Source organism: Marmota flaviventris, chromosome 6, assembly GCF_047511675.1.
Source record: "Marmota flaviventris isolate mMarFla1 chromosome 6, mMarFla1.hap1, whole genome shotgun sequence".
NCBI classification, from domain to species: Eukaryota; Metazoa; Chordata; class Mammalia; order Rodentia; family Sciuridae; genus Marmota; species Marmota flaviventris.
In genome coordinates, this window is record NC_092503.1 from 98,924,452 (window position 1) to 98,942,306 (window position 17,855).

At 33.8% G+C, this 17,855-nt stretch overlaps 1 protein-coding gene across 5 annotated transcripts in view; it reads left to right on the forward strand.

Annotated features, from left to right (window-relative positions):
* Positions 1-17,855, forward strand: part of Hmgcll1 (3-hydroxy-3-methylglutaryl-CoA lyase like 1) — a 138,306-nt gene that overhangs the window by 54,999 nt on the left and 65,452 nt on the right. For 3 of the 5 annotated variants that reach the window (XM_027938272.2, XM_071613924.1, XM_071613925.1), the window contains 3 exons: positions 1,901-1,996; positions 4,110-4,258; positions 13,618-13,681. The exons of 1 other annotated variant lie outside the window; for it this stretch is intronic. In XM_027938272.2, the coding sequence (XP_027794073.1) occupies positions 1,901-1,996; positions 4,110-4,258; positions 13,618-13,681 (309 nt within the window). The remainder of the gene's footprint in view (positions 1-1,900; positions 1,997-4,109; positions 4,259-13,617; positions 13,682-17,855) is intronic. One more of the 5 variants, XM_027938273.2, reaches the window with a different exon arrangement.

Sequence of the window (17,855 nt, forward strand, 5' to 3'; positions counted from 1 at the left end):
AATCAGAGCCCACCCAGCTTCCAGGGGGGAAGTAAATAGAATACACCACTTGATTGACAGTGGAGAGAACCTGGAAGAGTATGTAGAACTGGAAATCTTACTATGACCATTTTTTATTTTTAAATTTATAATATGCTACAGTCAAGGGCTTCAGTTTGTACTCCATATTTTCTTTTAAATGTTCATAGACTATCATAGGTCATACCAGTATTTTCCCTTTCCAAACTTTTATGTGTTTTAATTAGCAACCAGTGTATCCCTTTGGATTGTGAATTCTCCATGTGTATCTGTTTTTTTCTCCACAACTATCCTGCAAATGACTTCATTGATAGGACCTCAGTTTCTCACAGAAAAGTAAGATCTGTTTTTCCCACAGGATCTAGCATATGGTTTTGGACACGGTAGATGCTCAGTAAACATCTGAGTTAACATCAAATGAGACTAAAATGAAATAAGGGATTTGGCTTTTATGAATCACAAATGAATTGATATGTTAGATATTATGTCCTTTGCAAAGGGTATAGTAATGAGGTGGGAGATGGTGGATATGTTACCTTAGAAATAAATGATCAAGAATTACATGTTAGGTTTAAATAAATGTGTCTGTATTGAATGAACCAAGCAGTTTTAATTACTGGTAAGGCATGACAATGACAGTCAACCAGAGGGATTATTTTGCATCTTAAAAATTTAATTTAAATTTAAAATATATTTAAGACATTTAATTAATCCAAATTATATTCATTCAAAATATTTAGTTTAAGTCTGCTGGCATTTAACTAAAAGTTGAGAAGACTAATAGCGCAAACACAACAAATATTGTAATATTTTATATTGCTTTAAAGTATGTATACATATATTAAGGAAAACCACTTATGCTTTAGTTAATTTATGTTTTTAACATTCAAAATAATACATGTTCTTTATAAGAAGTTAATATGTATAGAGATAAAACAATAGTCTTCATTCTCCATTTCCGCAGTAAGGATATCAGTTTTGGTTTGATGTAAGTTGTTTGATTTGTTTGCTAATTAAAACACATTCTCCAGTTCATTTTTTATACATTCCATCATATATTATTTTACATATATACATAGTTCATGCATAATTTGATATTTTAAAATATGAAATAGTTATGTAAGCAATAATTTTCATGTGTCAATCATGGTATCTGATTATCAGTGATTGTTTTAAAAGAGTAACTAATAGACTTTGTGGATTGGATATTTTAAGTTAAAGTTGATTTTTAATAGATTCAGAAAATAAAATATTAACAGGGTGGGTTAAATTTTGTCATAGGTGTTTTCTCTACTGTATTTATATTTTGCCTGTGAGAAATAGGTAGTAATTTTTTGATTTTACTATATTAAGCATAATAACTATACTAACTGAAACACCTGTGCTACCCAAGTAACATATCTCAGTTTTGTTAAGTTATTCTAATGGACATGTATAATTTATATCTTATTAAACATTGTAAAATTTTATGCACTAGAAGCTGTTTAGTCATAAAATTCTCCTGTGGGAGGAGGAGAGCCTTTCACACTCTCCCCACTATCAGGAATGTTTGAGGATTGGACTATTAAATTATACAGAATGGTAGAGAATGAATTTTGGTCAAGTGAACATTTTTAAGGAAATTAGAAAAGTTCATGAGACTCTGTAATCACTCATGTGGCCAGATCTTTTTATATGAATTAATTAAGCTCATATCCAGTCATTATATACCTATGACACTGACAACTACTTTTTCTGCAGTTATATTGGCACATTTTTAAAATTTCAAGCGTTATTTTGTAGAATATATTTGCATATGCAATTATAACCTACCCCCAAATCTAAGTACATGTTTGATCTAATATTCAGCTACATATTTAAATGTAACTCTTATGTATTTAAGATGGCTGATCACACTGAAGTGATGAAAGGCATTAATCAATATCCAGGAGTTCGATATCCTGTCCTTACTCCTAATCTTCAGGGTTTTCACCGTGCTGTAAGTGTGCTACTCGTTTTTCTAGAATTTATATGCCCATAATTGTTTTAAAGATATGTACTAAGTTAAAATGGTGTCCTGTGTAATTAACTTAACTTTTATAAGTACACTACTAATATACTAACATGAATGTGTAGAAATGTGGTGTACCCTCACAGCATTGTTAGAGACCAAAGTATTACATAATTGGCTCTTTTAATTTAAGCATTCAAGAAAATTAATAATCAAAACATTAAAATAACAGAAACAAAATATAAAAGTAAAATTCTCCATTGTCATAAATTTTTTAACAGTGTATTTTGTGTCTCCCTCTTAAGTAGGTAATACAGGGTACAACTCAAACGTTTATTGATAAGTCATTAATATTCCTGAGATGGATAAATATTTTGTCAAAAATTCTTGGACAAGTTTTTGTTTCTGTTGCTTCCTCCCTCTAGACGAAGTTCAACTTTGTGTGTACATCTAATGACTTTTCTTCTTCTTCTTTGTTTTTCTTCTGATTCTGTGTGATTTAGGGATTTATGTTTAAGTGAAAGCTTGAATAATTATACATACAAGAATAGCTATTCCAAATTTAAGCAGAAGCTTATTGTATTGTGCTTACATGGGCTTATTGCAATAGTTCTACTGTAGCTACTCTAGTGTTAATGATTGTTCTTTGCTTCTGCATTTAACACTGTATGGTATAAAGCTGAAGTTGTGGAGTCCTAGTTAGTTAGTATATGTGCTGTTAGAACCATTTATCTTTTCATTCCTTTGATTTGATATAATTATTACTTTATAAAGAAAGAGGCGTTTTAAGAATGTGTAAATGTTGCCATCTTCCACCTTGAGAAAGTTACTGAGAAGACATCCTCAGGATAGTGTACCATCAGTGGGGTGAAATAGATGGCTTGGGAGTCAAAGGTTATACTCAAAACATAGCTCCCCGAATTTTACTATATGAGCTTTTGCTATCTAGTTAGATTGTGTGTGTGTGTGCCACAATATTTTCATCTGTAACATGGGCATAATCATAGTTCTTACAGAATTGATGGTAAATATATATAAAAAAAATGGCCTGCAAAGTGCAAACATCAGTACTGGTGAATAGTAGGTGTTCAATGAACAGACATTTTATTTTAGAGGGTCTAAACTTATTTTGGACAGAGGCACAAAAACTACTATTTTTTAAAATGCTGTAGAAAAGATGACAGGTTTTTTTTTTTTTTTATTGTATTAGGAGGGGATCAGAGATGGGGTGGGGAAACTTAGGCAGAATGCTAGCGATGCATTAAGAGAAGGTCTTAAAAACTCAAGCTGGGCAGTGGCACATGCCTGTCATTCCAGTAGCTGAAGAGGCTGAGGCAGGAGAATTGTGAGTTCAAAGCCAGCCTCAGCAACTTAGGCCGTAAGCAACTCAGTGAGTTGCTGTTTCTAAATAAAATATATAAAAAAGGGCTGGGGATGTAGCTCAGGAGAGTTGACATTTGAAAACAAATCAATAGAGAAGCTTTGAGGAAGGAGTGAAGATGACAAAGGGGGCCAAAGGAAGAAAATATTAGCTAATATTTTCAACTTAAAAACTGACAGGAAGATTAAGAGTCTTAGACACACAAGACTGTGCTTGTAGCAGTCAGGACATAAAACAATAGAAGCTAGGTTAAGAGTTGGAAGGAAGGAAAGTTTGGGGCAAAATCCAAAATGAATTGGAAAAGTATTTTTCTCTTGGATTGTAGGAAAAGAAGAAAAACAAAACCAGAATGTTTTCTATCCTCTAATTTAATAATTGGTTTGAAAATAATGTTTTCTGTGGAAAATAAAGGTTTTATTGGGGTGAAAGTATTTTCCACAATTAGGGTAGAAGTATTTCTCAGGATAATATGTTGAAAGGCAAAATTAAATTGGAACATCATCTCTGTGTTTTTTGTGCCTCATAGATATATGAACTTATAGAATTATTCTGTTATTAAAATATTTTTCCCTTTCAAAACGGAGTATGTGGCAAGATGAGAGAAGTCTAGTTTTAAATTTTAAGTCAAATGGTAACATAAGCATGCTTTAATAGTTACTCTTCTGCTATCATTTATACTTTTGAAAATTTTTGCTTTTGGCTTTAACTTATGTTTTTCAGGTTGCTGCTGGAGCCACTGAGATATCAGTTTTTGGTGCTGCATCTGAATCCTTTAGCAAGAAGAATATTAATTGTTCCATTGAAGAAAGTATGGGAAAGTTTGAAGAGGTCGTTAAGTCTGCAAGGCACATGAATATTCCAGTTCGAGGGTACTTATAAAGTCCCACAAATTCTATTTCATTAGCATCTATTATTACAGCTTAGTTATAAACTCTGTAGACATATACATAGGATATCTTATTTGTACCTTATTTAATCAAGGCAGTCTATACAGTCACATATTATTAATGCTATTAATGATTATTAGTGGGTATCTGGCCTATGGAATGTATAATGAAATTAAGATCAGAGGGACTAGCATGTGATTCCAGCACTAACCATTATATCAACTCTCAGCTTTCCAGATTCAACTATCTTTTGATCTCAACTTTGTGTGTGTTGATATATTGATAAAAAGTCCTAGCAGTTTTAAGAAGGAAACATCTAATATGGTTTTCAAATATGTTTTTTTCAAAAGCATGACTTTCTTTAAGGACAAGTTTATGTATTACTTTAATAGAATAAGTTGGACATAACATCGAGCCTCTGAGCTGCTCTGGGAAGTTGGGAACATCATTTTACCCATTCAACTTCCCCTTAATTGCTGACTTCCTTACTTCCACTGGATAACCCCAAAGCTTATTCATAGTACCATGCAGAGCACTGTTTAAAAATACTTGACAAACTGCATACAGCATACAAACACAAATAGTTCTTCTCTAGTTTTTTATTCTATATTTTTTCTATAAGTACAGGTACATACAAGATAGTGGTCTTCTCTCATTGCCTTGCCTTTTTCTTGTAAAAACAGCATTGCTCATGGTCCGAGTTATCAGCTTTTCAATCCAGGAGATTCCAAATATACAAAACAAAACAAAAAAACAAACAAAATCACCTGGCCTGAGATCCACAAGTCCAATTTTCTCACACAGGAGTTTGGGAATGGGATAGTAAACCTGGTCACCTGAGTTTAAAGATTATGTGGTTGTTCTGCTGAGGTCTCTATTTTGGTGTTCATAGCATGGAGCCGCGTGCAAATCAGTGACAAGACGGAGTAGTAGAAAACAAATGGAAAAAAGAAGGGGTCTCCCAGTAGCTGTGAGAGCCAGAGACAGAGGGAGAAGAGAGGAACTCCTACCTTGGTTCTTGCTTGCTACCAGGACCAGCAGTTACAAAAAGTATTGCAATTATGCCTATGTGATATAGCACACAAAATAAAGTCTGTGTCACTGAAGAAAGACATTACATAAATGTCTATTGATTTCATAAATATACAAATTTTAAAAACATGTTGTAGTATCATAAATTGACAGGCATGGTATTTGCAAGAGAAGACTGAGTGCCAGAAATTGACTTAGATGTACATTGTACTTCCTTTAGTTGAGGTGAGCAAAGTCCATAGTGTCAGGATGATTGAATAGTAAATGAGAAAGCCAAGTGAATCACCCTTAACCGAGGATATTAGAAAAGGATTGGAAATGAGTCAAGCCCATTTGGAGAATAAGTAGAGTTGGGCTATGCCATAGTGAACTGTTTTGTTGTTTTTTAAACTTTTTCCTCTTTTTGTGGTAAGTCTTCAACATGAGCTTTTTAAGATGTGGAATTATTTTTGTAATTAAAATAGATATATATCATAGGAAAAACTAGCAAAAAAATTTAAAGGCAAGCTAATGTCATTCCAGATGCATAAAACAATATTTATTTTTAAGGCAAAATTTACATAACCATATATAAAGAAGCCCACACTATAAGTTCCTAAATTCAATATGAATAAGTTGTTTTGTGTTGTTTACCTTTAAAAGAAAGGAAACTAAGAAGACCTTATTCTATTTCATATGTCTTTAAAATGTGAAATGTAAGCTCTAAAGTAATTTTCATTGGGAAGTTGAAAAAAAGGCAAATCTGTAAGAAGTGTTATTCTTTAAACAGGAACTCTGTAGGGATTTTTAATGTTGAAAGATGTACATAAACAAATTGTATGAAGTCAGCTCTTAGGTTTTAGCTCTCTCATAAAAAAATGGTTAATGTAACTGAACTAATTGAAATCCAAAGTCATCTTTAAATTTTTTGATTGACAATTTATATTGCCTCATCAGTAAAGAAACTTTTAACCATACTGTGACTTAAGAACCTGGCAGTCTTTGATAAGGCTACAGATGGATGAGAAGTGACTCAGTAAAACCAAAAAAAGTAACTTCAGTGGAGACTCTATTGTAGAACACTGCAGAGAAATATGTGTTTTCAAATATGATTTTTAAAAATTAACTTCTGGATTATCTGGAACACTATTCCTTTATGGGAATATACCTTTTAGCATGTGAGTTAATTAGCTATTTGTGCACTTTAAATTATCTTCTCTCTCTCCCACAGATTTTTTTTTGTATTTTAAGAAAAAAAAATTATTTTTATTTTGCAATCTAGACTTTAGGTACTTGCTATTGTCATTCACAAAGCATTGGTATTTATGTCAGGAAAAGAGCCATCTCCACCAGTTAAAACTCAGATGCTTCAGCTCATTTCACATAGCAACAGTTGTTCTATCACATATGTGCTTGATCATCATCCAGAAAATTTATGTCATCAGCTGTCAGATTTAAAGGCTAGAATGCAGTACACACTTTATAAATGTTCACAAAAAACATATAAATTTTTATAAAAAGGTAACTTTCATGTGAACTAACTAGTAGCTTTCATTAGAATTAGGAAGATTTTTGCCCAATTGCTCCTCCCAAACCACACATCACATATGTGTGCACACATTTTTATACATATTCAGAACTTCATGTAATCTCTGAGACACTTCTGCTGCATATACATATATATGCATGAAGTGAAATATCTAAATTGTGTACTTAATTCTTTAATACTTAATTCATGTGGCATAGGTTTTAAAATCTGGGTTATTTATCTAATATTTGTGTAAAGTTAAAAAGGTTATGAAGGTCAAGGAACATAAAAGTTTGTGCTGGATGTAATTGTTTTCTCTCCTCTTATTAATAGCATTTATGGAAAGAAATATTTATTGGTTTTCCAGGATTCTGTTAAATTGAAATGCCTCAGATGTGAAATAATGCCCTATACACCATTTAAAACACTTAGGATTTATTGCTTTTTGTTTAAAATGAATAGTAACTTCTCTTTAATCAAGTCACATGAATTGTATGCTCACTTTCTTTGTGAGGGTATTAATTTAAAGACAAAATTACCACTAGGGTTCCATTAATTTCCTTATTTAAATGCTTATCAATGCACATTAAAAATAAAAAGGTCAGCAGCTCTGTATATCAAAGCATAAACCATGAACACTTTCCTAGAAAGTGGCCTAGATAAGCTATTCTACAAAATGGCCTAGAATAATTTGATTCATGACTGAACTTCTCAAAGTCGGAACCTACTGAAAGCTCAGTGAAGTAATTTTTTCACTTTCCTATGAAACAACAAAATTATTCATCCATTGTTTTAAAAGTTACAAAATGCAATAATATTGATCTGTGAACTGTTGTATTTCTTCTCAAATTTCCAGAAAAGTAAAACTGGAAATAATGAGATAAAAGAATAAAGGCAAAATAATAACTAAGCTAATATGGACAATCCGTAGAGTTCTTTTAGATCCAAAAAACAAAGACATTTGTCAGATAAGATAATGTTTACATGTATGTAACATGTGAATGATACCTATTAATATGTAGGAGGAGGTGAGCTAGAGAACTCATTTTCTCCATCTCTTTATCTACTATCACCCAAAATTAAGTCTGGTTTTAAAGGTTTCCAGAAGAGATCATATCACATATATTAGTGATCCAATTAGTCTTTAGTATAAGACCATCGTTATTAGGAAGTTCTTCCTGAACTTAATGTATTTCCCAGCTTTATATAATTGACAGATTTTTAAATGGCAATCTTCCTAAATGACATGAAGTAAGGACACAGTCCTCCCCATCAAAACAGTTTTCAGTTTGAGACATGACTTATGATTTAACATATATATTCAAAACCTGTAGACTTTTTGTTGAATTAGCCAAACTACCTGGATCATGTTGTGCTGTTTGTACCCTGTCCTTCTCCCTGTCTAAGGCAGGGTGTTATTATGGATTCTGACTCTAACCCTGAGGGTAATAGCATTCTATTGAGTAAGATTATTGAGTAAGATAATGATGCACCATATTCTGGGCTCTGTTCTTTAAACACATAGTGCCTAGCAGGAAGTATTTCCTATGACTGATACATTCACTGAGTAATTTACTAAAGTGGAATACACTTGCATATGTAGCACCTGCTTCTCATAAGTGGGCAGCTTCTTGCTGTCTAGAGGAGTTTGTTTTTAACTTCTACCATTAAACTGAGGCCTAGGTGTTGGTCTGGAAGAATAATTCAAATCAACATTTACCAAGATGTGTAATTAAATATGATACATAAAACTAAAAATGAGGCATCTGTTAAACCTATTTTCTTTCACATGTATGGTTTATTTGAAGGTATATATATATATATATATATATATATATATATATATATATATATCCCTACATAGTATTCTGACACTGCTGTGTTCTACAATAACACATAGCCAGCAATTGTTACCTTGTGTAAGCTATGTTTGCACAGTCGTGTCTAAATAGCTTTCATTTAGAAATTCTGAGGGAATTTTTAAGTGAAATTTAGAACTTCATTCTAAATGAAAATTAGCAATAAAATTAATAGCAATAAGATCTTATTGTTATTAATGATTTTTTGTTAGGTCATAACTTCACATGTCTGGGCAAGAAATGGATTTATAATTTTTATAAATAATTTCAAGAAAATTGTCTCTAATGTATGAAATTAATGTAACAGGTTCTGATTGAATGCCATATGTTCTTATTGCATATAGTTAGTTGCTCATAACAATTTAGAAATATTTTCAACATGCTATTTCTTGCATGTTTTACATGGAATTCATGTAAAAGCAGGTCCCTGATAGTAAATTTAAGAAATAATTATAAAAAGATTCATGTATTATATGAAATAGAAGAATGAATATTCAAAGGTTTTAATTGGTGAGGCAAAGATTATTTTTCAAATGCAAATTTAAAATAACTGAATTTCTTAAATATATTTATGAAAAATGCTTTTTTTTTCTTTTTTACAAAAGTTTTGAAACTTTACTTGAAATCAGAACATAAAGAATACCTGGAAGAAGTACTCTGAAAAAATACTGGAGCATTATATAAACTTACATTTAATCTTACTTAATTTTCCCATGATAATTCAAATAAAATATACTTAGTATTAAATACTCTTAATTCAAAATCAAACTCAGAGCTGTACCTTGGGAACTAGCCAGATGGATTTTCCCTAAGTGTTACTTAACATGTTTTGTGGTGTTACATTAAAGTAAAATCAGTGGTGGTGGAGGGTAGAATTCATGGTTCAAAAATTTGTGAGTGTCTGAATTGAACAAGGATATGCATCTCCTCTAAATGAAGAACTCATTTAAATTCTGCCTAGAGAAGTTGGGGATTGATTACCCAGATTTACTGTTTGTCTGGTGTCTTCTTTTCAGTACCCATCTCATGTGACTAGTCTTCTTCAATTCATACTCTGGGTACATTCATCAATTCTGCACACAAATTATCTGGAACATAGATAAATTTTGAGTGGGTTGGCAAAAAAATTGTGATGATTTACATTTTAGAACCAGATCATAAACGCAAAGGTTAGAAGATTAATTTCACATTGCTGCTTTGGTTTTTTGATTCATATTATCCCAAAACAGCCATGATATTAGATTTTATTAAATGAAATAAAATATCTGGAGTCATGGAGACAAATATTTTGGAATGTAGGAGAGCAACTCAGTAAATTTCAAGTCTTTGAGATTAAAGGGGATCATTAAAAATTTGAGAGCTAGACGATCTTAGCCAAGAAATGTAGAACTATGAGAAAAAAAAATCTCTTGAGTTGCCATTGTCTTAATTTTCTGATTGCTTTCTATATACAATCATGCCATTTAAAAATAACATTTTCAAATCTCTTTCAGATAGCAAACAATATAATTGAATGCCAGCTTGAACCTGAAGCATGACTCGAGGTGTCTGGCATAGGTCACTAGAAGCCCGTCAAGATCTGTACTTAGGTGTAGCTTGAAATCTGTGGTGCAGGGCCCCATTATGATTGTCCCAAGGGACCTTCATAAATATGGGCCTCTAATGTTCTTCCATGATTCCTTTAGGTGAGACTGAAGTAATTAAATTTATAATGAACCTAAGGATGCATCATTTTAGGAAATAAAAACATAAAGGTCCAAATAAGGTAGTTAGGTCAATTATAGTGAAAAGGCAAATGGACAGAGAAAATATAGCAAGTTTCAAAAGATGTGGTCAGAAATAATAGCAAATAAAGGTACTTCAAAAGCTATGAGTCAACTATAAATAGTCTATATTTAGCTTGATGTGTTTCCTTGGACTCCAGCTAATATTTAGAATGGCAATCCAAGCTGGACATAAAATAATTATAAGCAACTAATTTGATGTAATAGACACAAACTGAAGTTGGACAGATTTTGTTTTAAAGTCTGAGTCTTACCTTTATTTACATCTGCAACCTACTTAATTTCTCTTAGCTTCTGGTTTGCCATTGATAAAATGAATTTATTATACAGATTATCATATGTGAAGCAAATGTATAGCTCAGCATATTATTAAATGTTTTTATGCAGCAGCTTTACCTAGGATGGACTACTGAAGGAAGTTATGGTATTTTCTTTCAAAGAAAGCTTTAAAGTATTTTAACTTGAATCTAGGCATAATAATAGAATCTCAAAAATTCAAAAATACTGGGAAATAGATTCTATTCTTGTTTTTTTATTTAATATGTTTGTAGTGTATCGTTAAGTTTTAGAGTTTTGCCTTGTTGTTGTGGTTGTTGATTTTGTTTTGTTTTGCCTTGTTTTTGCAGTGCTTGGGATGAACCCAGGGCCATTCTCTTGCCACTGAGCTAGTACAGAGCTACATTCCTTGTACAGAGCTACAAGTCCTTGATTTGTTATTTATGCTCTCAAGGTGATTCTGTACAGTTAAAATTGAGAACCAATGTCATGGATTGTTAGGGAAGAGAAGTCCATAAAATGGATTTAGCCACTTTTCAAAGTAGAGCATTATTTTCATAATGATGGTGGCCTTTCTAAAGTCAGAAAAAGGAGTCTAACTTTTCTTTATAGTGCTTTTTCTATAAACATGCAGATAGTAGTAGCTTAGATTTGGGGGAGGCAGAGGGTTTCTGTTGCAATTACAACTATGGTGTTCCAGTGCAAAAGCAGCCATATATACTATGTAAACATAGGCCTTGCTGTGTTCCAGTAAAGTTTTATTTGCAAAAGGGCAGGATTTGGTCCCTGGGCCTTAACATGTCAACCCCTGCTTTAGCGTGTTAAAGTACAGATAAGAAAATGTAGTTGAGGACCATCACAATAGCTTTGGAGAAAGTACTCCACATGTGAACAAGTCAAATTAGACACTTGCAAGGCCAAAAAAGAGCATATGAAAATAAAATGTAATCTAGTGTAAAGACAAAGATTACCATAGACCTGGAAAGGTCATTGGTGAGAAAAACTGAATGAATGAAAATGCCCTTGTGAGAGTTGGGATTCTGGCAGTGAGTTAGCTACAGTCAAGCAATGAGTAGAGAATACAGGAGAGGTTTGTCTGTTTTGTTTTGTTCAGGGCATTTATTCTATTTTATTTGTTGTTATTCACATTTTGTGGGAAAACACATAAACGGATGGCTTGGACTCTCTGTTTACTTACATCTAGATATTTTGGGTTCAGGATCAATATACAGCATATGTTTAATATGTTACTTTAATTCTTGTATGTATTCAAACTATCCTTCTTTTTTCTATCCTTAACTATCTTCTCCAATGTTATGTTCAAATAAAAACATTTTCTTTTCACATGTCATAATTAAATTTAGAAAGTTTATCTAAACAATCCTAGAGTATAGTAACTAGAAGAGAAAACACATAGATTTCCTATCCAGGACTAACTTTCAAATTTTACTTGAACTTGTTACTCTTTCTCCTTCCTTGTCATCACAGCTGCTTGCCTGGATTCTAGGGCTATTTGTTGATTTATTTATGCATGTAGTCCTGGGGTTGAACCTAGGGCCTTACAGTGCTAGGAAATTACTCTACTACTGAGCTACACTGCTGGCCCGACAGATGTAACTGTAAACATAACTTTTATTAATATTTTAATAACTCAAAATTTAAGTTACATCTTGAAATCAATGTACATGTTCTGAGTCAATAAATATGTTATTGTTTTTGTACTCCAAAGTCTATAATGAGTTTCATTATATATCTTCCAATAAATAGCTGCTTATAAAATCAGAGAAATATAATAGCAGTTTGTCTTTTGCTTTTTCTTGCATCTTTCCTCTGACAACTACTTCCATGGGAGATTATACTTCTGGGGGAAAAATCTGATTTCATAACTACCTTACCTACTAATTTTGAGTGCCCAAAAATAATTTTGAGGCTTGTCAAAGCCCAGCATCATTGGTGTGGTATGCAAGGGACCTGTGTATCTAAAATTTTTCTTATTCTGGCCCAAAGAACTATATCTTCATTTCTCAACAACCCTCTCTCCTTTCTGTGGCTTGGTTCTACTCCTGATGATCAGATACATGATGCGCTATTTTAATAATAGTGTTGCAAAGACTCTGAATTAAATTTGGGATTGGTGATGAGCTGAATATACCTAAAACAAGCTTTTCCAGAAGCTTTATAATTTAGGATGGAAAGGGACCATTTTATTTGCAAGAAACGCCTGACTTTTATATAAGAGTGGATTGCTGAAGAAGCTGACATATAGAATATCTTTATTTGTAAACTTTTAAACACATCAGACACTCTTCGTTTGGAATTGTTTAGGGAAGCCCATGAGAGAGAAACAAGATGAACTCTGAGGCTGTGCCCAGTTCCAAGAGTTTTGGGATGACAGATGAGTGCATCAAAATGAGGTCAGAACATCTAGGTGGAAGTGCAGAGAAATTCAGTTAGTCTTTTACATGCTGGCTATCGATATGTCTGAAAACTTATCTATTTAACAACTGGATATATGCAATTATTTAAATTAAAGTGTTTAACTAGTATTTTCTGCTCTGAACATTAACATGTTATTATATTACCAACAGGTTCACAAGATAAAGATCTGTTACTTTATCACCATCTGCCATCAAATAACATGCATCAAATTGTAGTTATTAGAAAGATAAAAATGTGGACTAATTGAAAATTCTCCAAAATTATTTGTTTGGTTTAATGATAAAATAATAATAAAGGAAGATAGTAAAGTGAAATTTCATGGTGTATTTTAGTTGTTTCATTTTCATAAAATGGAAATTACCTACTTAACGTGCTATATATATATATATATATATATATATATATATATATATATATTCATATTGCTTTTTATTTTAAATTTAGGTATGTGTCTTGTGCCTTGGGCTGCCCATACGAAGGAAGTATTACACCGCAAAAAGTCACAGAAGTAAGCTACATCTCCAGCCTTTTTGGTTAATGGTAAAATAATGCATGTTTCTTAAAAGTTGACTTAAAAAAATTTTAAAAAACGATTTATTGGTTCTAATCAGCAAAGACTACAGAGGGCTGTAGAATGGACACTGTCACTGAAGACAGGGTTGCTCACTTAATTGTTTTAACACTGAAGATCTACCAGTTGGCTATGTTTCAAGGTTAAGTGACAGCTGAGTCTTGTGATTTGAGTGCTTTAAGGTAGAAGAATACAAACTTCCATTTCATTTTTATATGGCTTTAAAATAGTGACTGTTCCCCTTTCCCTTAGAATGTTGGGGCAGGTTTGTATCCACACATTTAAACTTGGCCTTGGTTGCTTCTCCTTCATAGTTTGGTGTCAGATCTGAATGTACACTGCTTCAGGGTTTTGTTCATTTGTGATCCTGTAAATCTTTCTGTTGTGATTAAGTTTCTGTTTTTCCAGAGCAATTTTACAGCAACAGATTACAGTCATTAAATATCTGCTTATTGAAGTTTTTTATTTTCTAGTTCTTCCTTTATTTTTATAAATGCAATGTCCTTATTGCCCTCATTGAGAATTATATTAGGGTATCTCAGATTATCATTTGTAAACAAAGCATATTAACACAAACTCCTGCTATGGTTTTAAGGTTTAATAAACTTAATAATGTGGCACTAAAGCAGTGAAGATGGCATTATTACAAAATCCAAATTTAGACAGGACAAACTCCATCAACTGAAGCCACTCCTCTTTCATGTCCTCATTCAAACTTTTGAAACTTGCTGCAGATTTTTCAAATAAGATCTATCACATCTGGTTTTTATAGTTCCAATATCTCTCCTTTGTGTTGCGAGACAATGTTTAGAGACGTTGGATTTAATTGTGATTTAAGGTAAATTCATTAGTTTCATTAAACGCCTATAGATTTTGATGGCATATAGTGAATTGAAGTTTGAACTTAGGATTTTGTGTTAAGGTCGGTCAATTTGATGGTATGGAGGTTAGTATATGTTAGCTTCTTTGGGGGGTAGCTCAAATGCAGGCAGATATTAACAAGAGAATAGACAGGAGTACTTGGGGGTAGTTAAGGGCTTAGGCGGACTATAGACCGACTCATAGTATTGATCTATTTGCATTTAGTAAATTATACGTAATCGGGGTGATCATGTTTAAGAGGAAAGATGGGGAAAAGGTAAGGAAGCAAACCAAGAAAGAGAGAGGGAGAGAAGAAAGAAAGAGAAAAGAATAGAAAAGAAAAAGAAATGATAAAAAAATAATAAAAAACAGTAAAATAAAAATTACAATTAAAAAAATAATTAAAAAAAATAAAATTTAAAAATTTTTAAAAAAGGCACTGTTAGGCTTCTATTTTCTTTGCTTCCAGTAGGTGGAGCTGTGCCTTCCGGGCCAAGATTTTGCCCTCTGGCTGTAGGAAACAATCCATGTGAGGCCGCTCCCTCCTCCCCCACCTGGTGTCTCTCCAAACCTGTTAGCTTAGGTTTATTCCTGGTCTCTAGTCTCCTTGCTTCTCCTGCCAGCCAGGCCTTCCCTGGTGGGATACCTCTCCGCAGTTCAAGCTACACTCTGGGCCTGCAGTTTCCTGGATATGGAGTGAGGCTATTGGGAACCGGCTCCCTATTGTTTTGATTCCCTCTGATAGCCACTCCTCCCAGAGCTGGCGAGACAGGTTTCATTTTCACTGCTGGTGGGAGGGGGGAGTTGGAGGCCAGGTGCATTTACCTTTCCCCATGCCTCTATTCATGCTCACTCTGATAATCACGCCCCCGGAAGGCCTGGGAGAGATTTTATGTGATTTCCCCGCTGTATGTGAGAAGGGCTAAATGTCACACACCTGTTCTATCGCTGAACTTCCTGCGATCTGTTGGAAACTGGCGATGGTGACATCAGCTCTCCAAGATGGTGGACGCTGGCTTCCTTGGTGGGTTGTCCGTTGTGGTTGACAGATCTGGGTCATTTCTCTCCCCTGTCTCAAACACAGAACTCAGCCTGGAGCACCTTGAGGGCACAGTTGGCAGGACCCCACAGAATCCGCAGCGCCGTTTCTCTGTGATGCTGGCACGCCGTATCTCCGCGCACTCTCTGGCTGCAGGCTGGACCGCCGATCAATCAGCCTGAATCTCCGGGCGCATGGTTCACTCGCGATTGAGCCCCAGTAATTGATCCTCGGGTAATGGAAATCCTTCCTCTAGGTTTCGGTGCACCCCAATTTTGCTGGAGATTCCTAACAAGATAGCTTTTGGCCGTTCTAACTCGTTATTCACCTGCACAGTGACGCGGTACACGGGGGTGATGCACTCTATTCGCCGCCATCTTCCCACTCAAAACAAATTTATAGGAGAAAACAGAAACACAGCAGTCAAACAGAGTTGGAAAGTAACGTGAGCACCATGAAAAACAAGGGAAAAAAGGATTACAAACAATGCAGGACAACTTATATTTACAGGAGAACCTAGAGGCATCAGAAAAATGGACAGAGAAAGAACTCAAGGCATACCTGACTCAGATGGAATGGAATCTTAGAGAAACCATTAGACAGCAAGTCCAAACAATGAAAGAATACTTTGAAAACGAATTACATCAGCAAATTCAAATGGCAAAGAATGAACTCTACCAGGAGATAGAGATTTAAAAAAAAAAAATCAAACAGTAATCCTAGAAATTCAGGAAACCATAAACCAAATTAAAAACTCAAACGAGAATATTACAAATAGACTAGATCAAATAGAAGTGAGAACATCAGATAATGAATCTAAAGTTTATCGACTTGAAAAGAATATAGTCAACACAGAAAGCATGCTAAGAAATCACGAGCAATCCATCCAAGAGGTATGGGATGACATAAAAAAAACAAACTTGAGAGTCATTGGGATAGAAGAAGGTATAGAGGTTCAAACCAAAGGAATGAACAATCTATTGAATGAAATAATCTTTGAAAACTTCCCAGACATGAAAGATGGAATGGATTGCCAAATCCTAGAAGCCTACAGGACCCCAAACATACAAAACCGTAATAGACCAACTCCAAGGCACATAATTATGAAGATATCCAACATACAGAACAAGGAGAGAATATTAAAAGCTACGAGAGAAAGGAGGCAGATTACATTCAGGGGTAAACCAATTAGGTTAACAGCTGATTTTTCATCACAGATGTTGAAAGCGAGAAGATCCTGGAACAACGTATTTCAAACGCTGAAAAATAATGGATTCCAACCAAGAATACTGTATCCAGCAAAATTAAGCTTCAGATTTGACAAAGAAATTAAAATATTTCATGATAAACAAAAGTAAAAAGAATTCGCAGCCAGAAAACCAGCACTGCAGGGCATTTTGAGTAAAACACTACAAGAAGAGGAATTGAAAAACAGCACCCAAAACTAACAGTGGGAGGTATCTCAGTAAAGGGGGGGAAAAATAACCAAAGAGGAAAAACTAGCCATATTAAAATGAATAAATAAATGAGCATGACTGGAAGTACAAACCATATATCAATAGTAACCCTAAACATTAATGGCTTAAATTCACCAATCAAGAGACATAGGCTAGTAACCTGGATTAAAAAAACAAATCCAATAATATGCTGCCTTCAGGAGACTCATATGATAGGAAAAGACATACACAGGCTGAAGGTGAAAGGTTAGGGAAAATCATATCACTCACATGGTCCTCGGAAGCAAGCAGGAGTGGCCATACTCATATCGAATAAAATCAACTTCAAACCTAAGTTAATCAAAAGGGATAAAGAAGGACACTATATACTGTTAAAAGGAACCATCCACCAACAAGACATGACAATTATCAATATGTATGCACCAAACAATGGTGCTGCAACGTTCATAAAACAAACTCTCCTCAAGTTCAAGAGTCAAATAGACCACAACACATTAATTATGGGTGACTTCAACACACCACTCTCTCCATTGGACAGATCCTCCAGAAAAAAGCTGAATAAAGAACTATAGAACTCAATAAAACAATCAATAACCTAGACTTAACTGACATATATAGAATATATCAACCATCATCAAGTGGATACACGTTCTTCTCAGGAGCACATGGATCCTTCTCAAAGATAGACCATATATTATGCCATAGGGCAACTCTTAGTAAATATAAAGGTGTGGAGATAATACCATGCATCTTA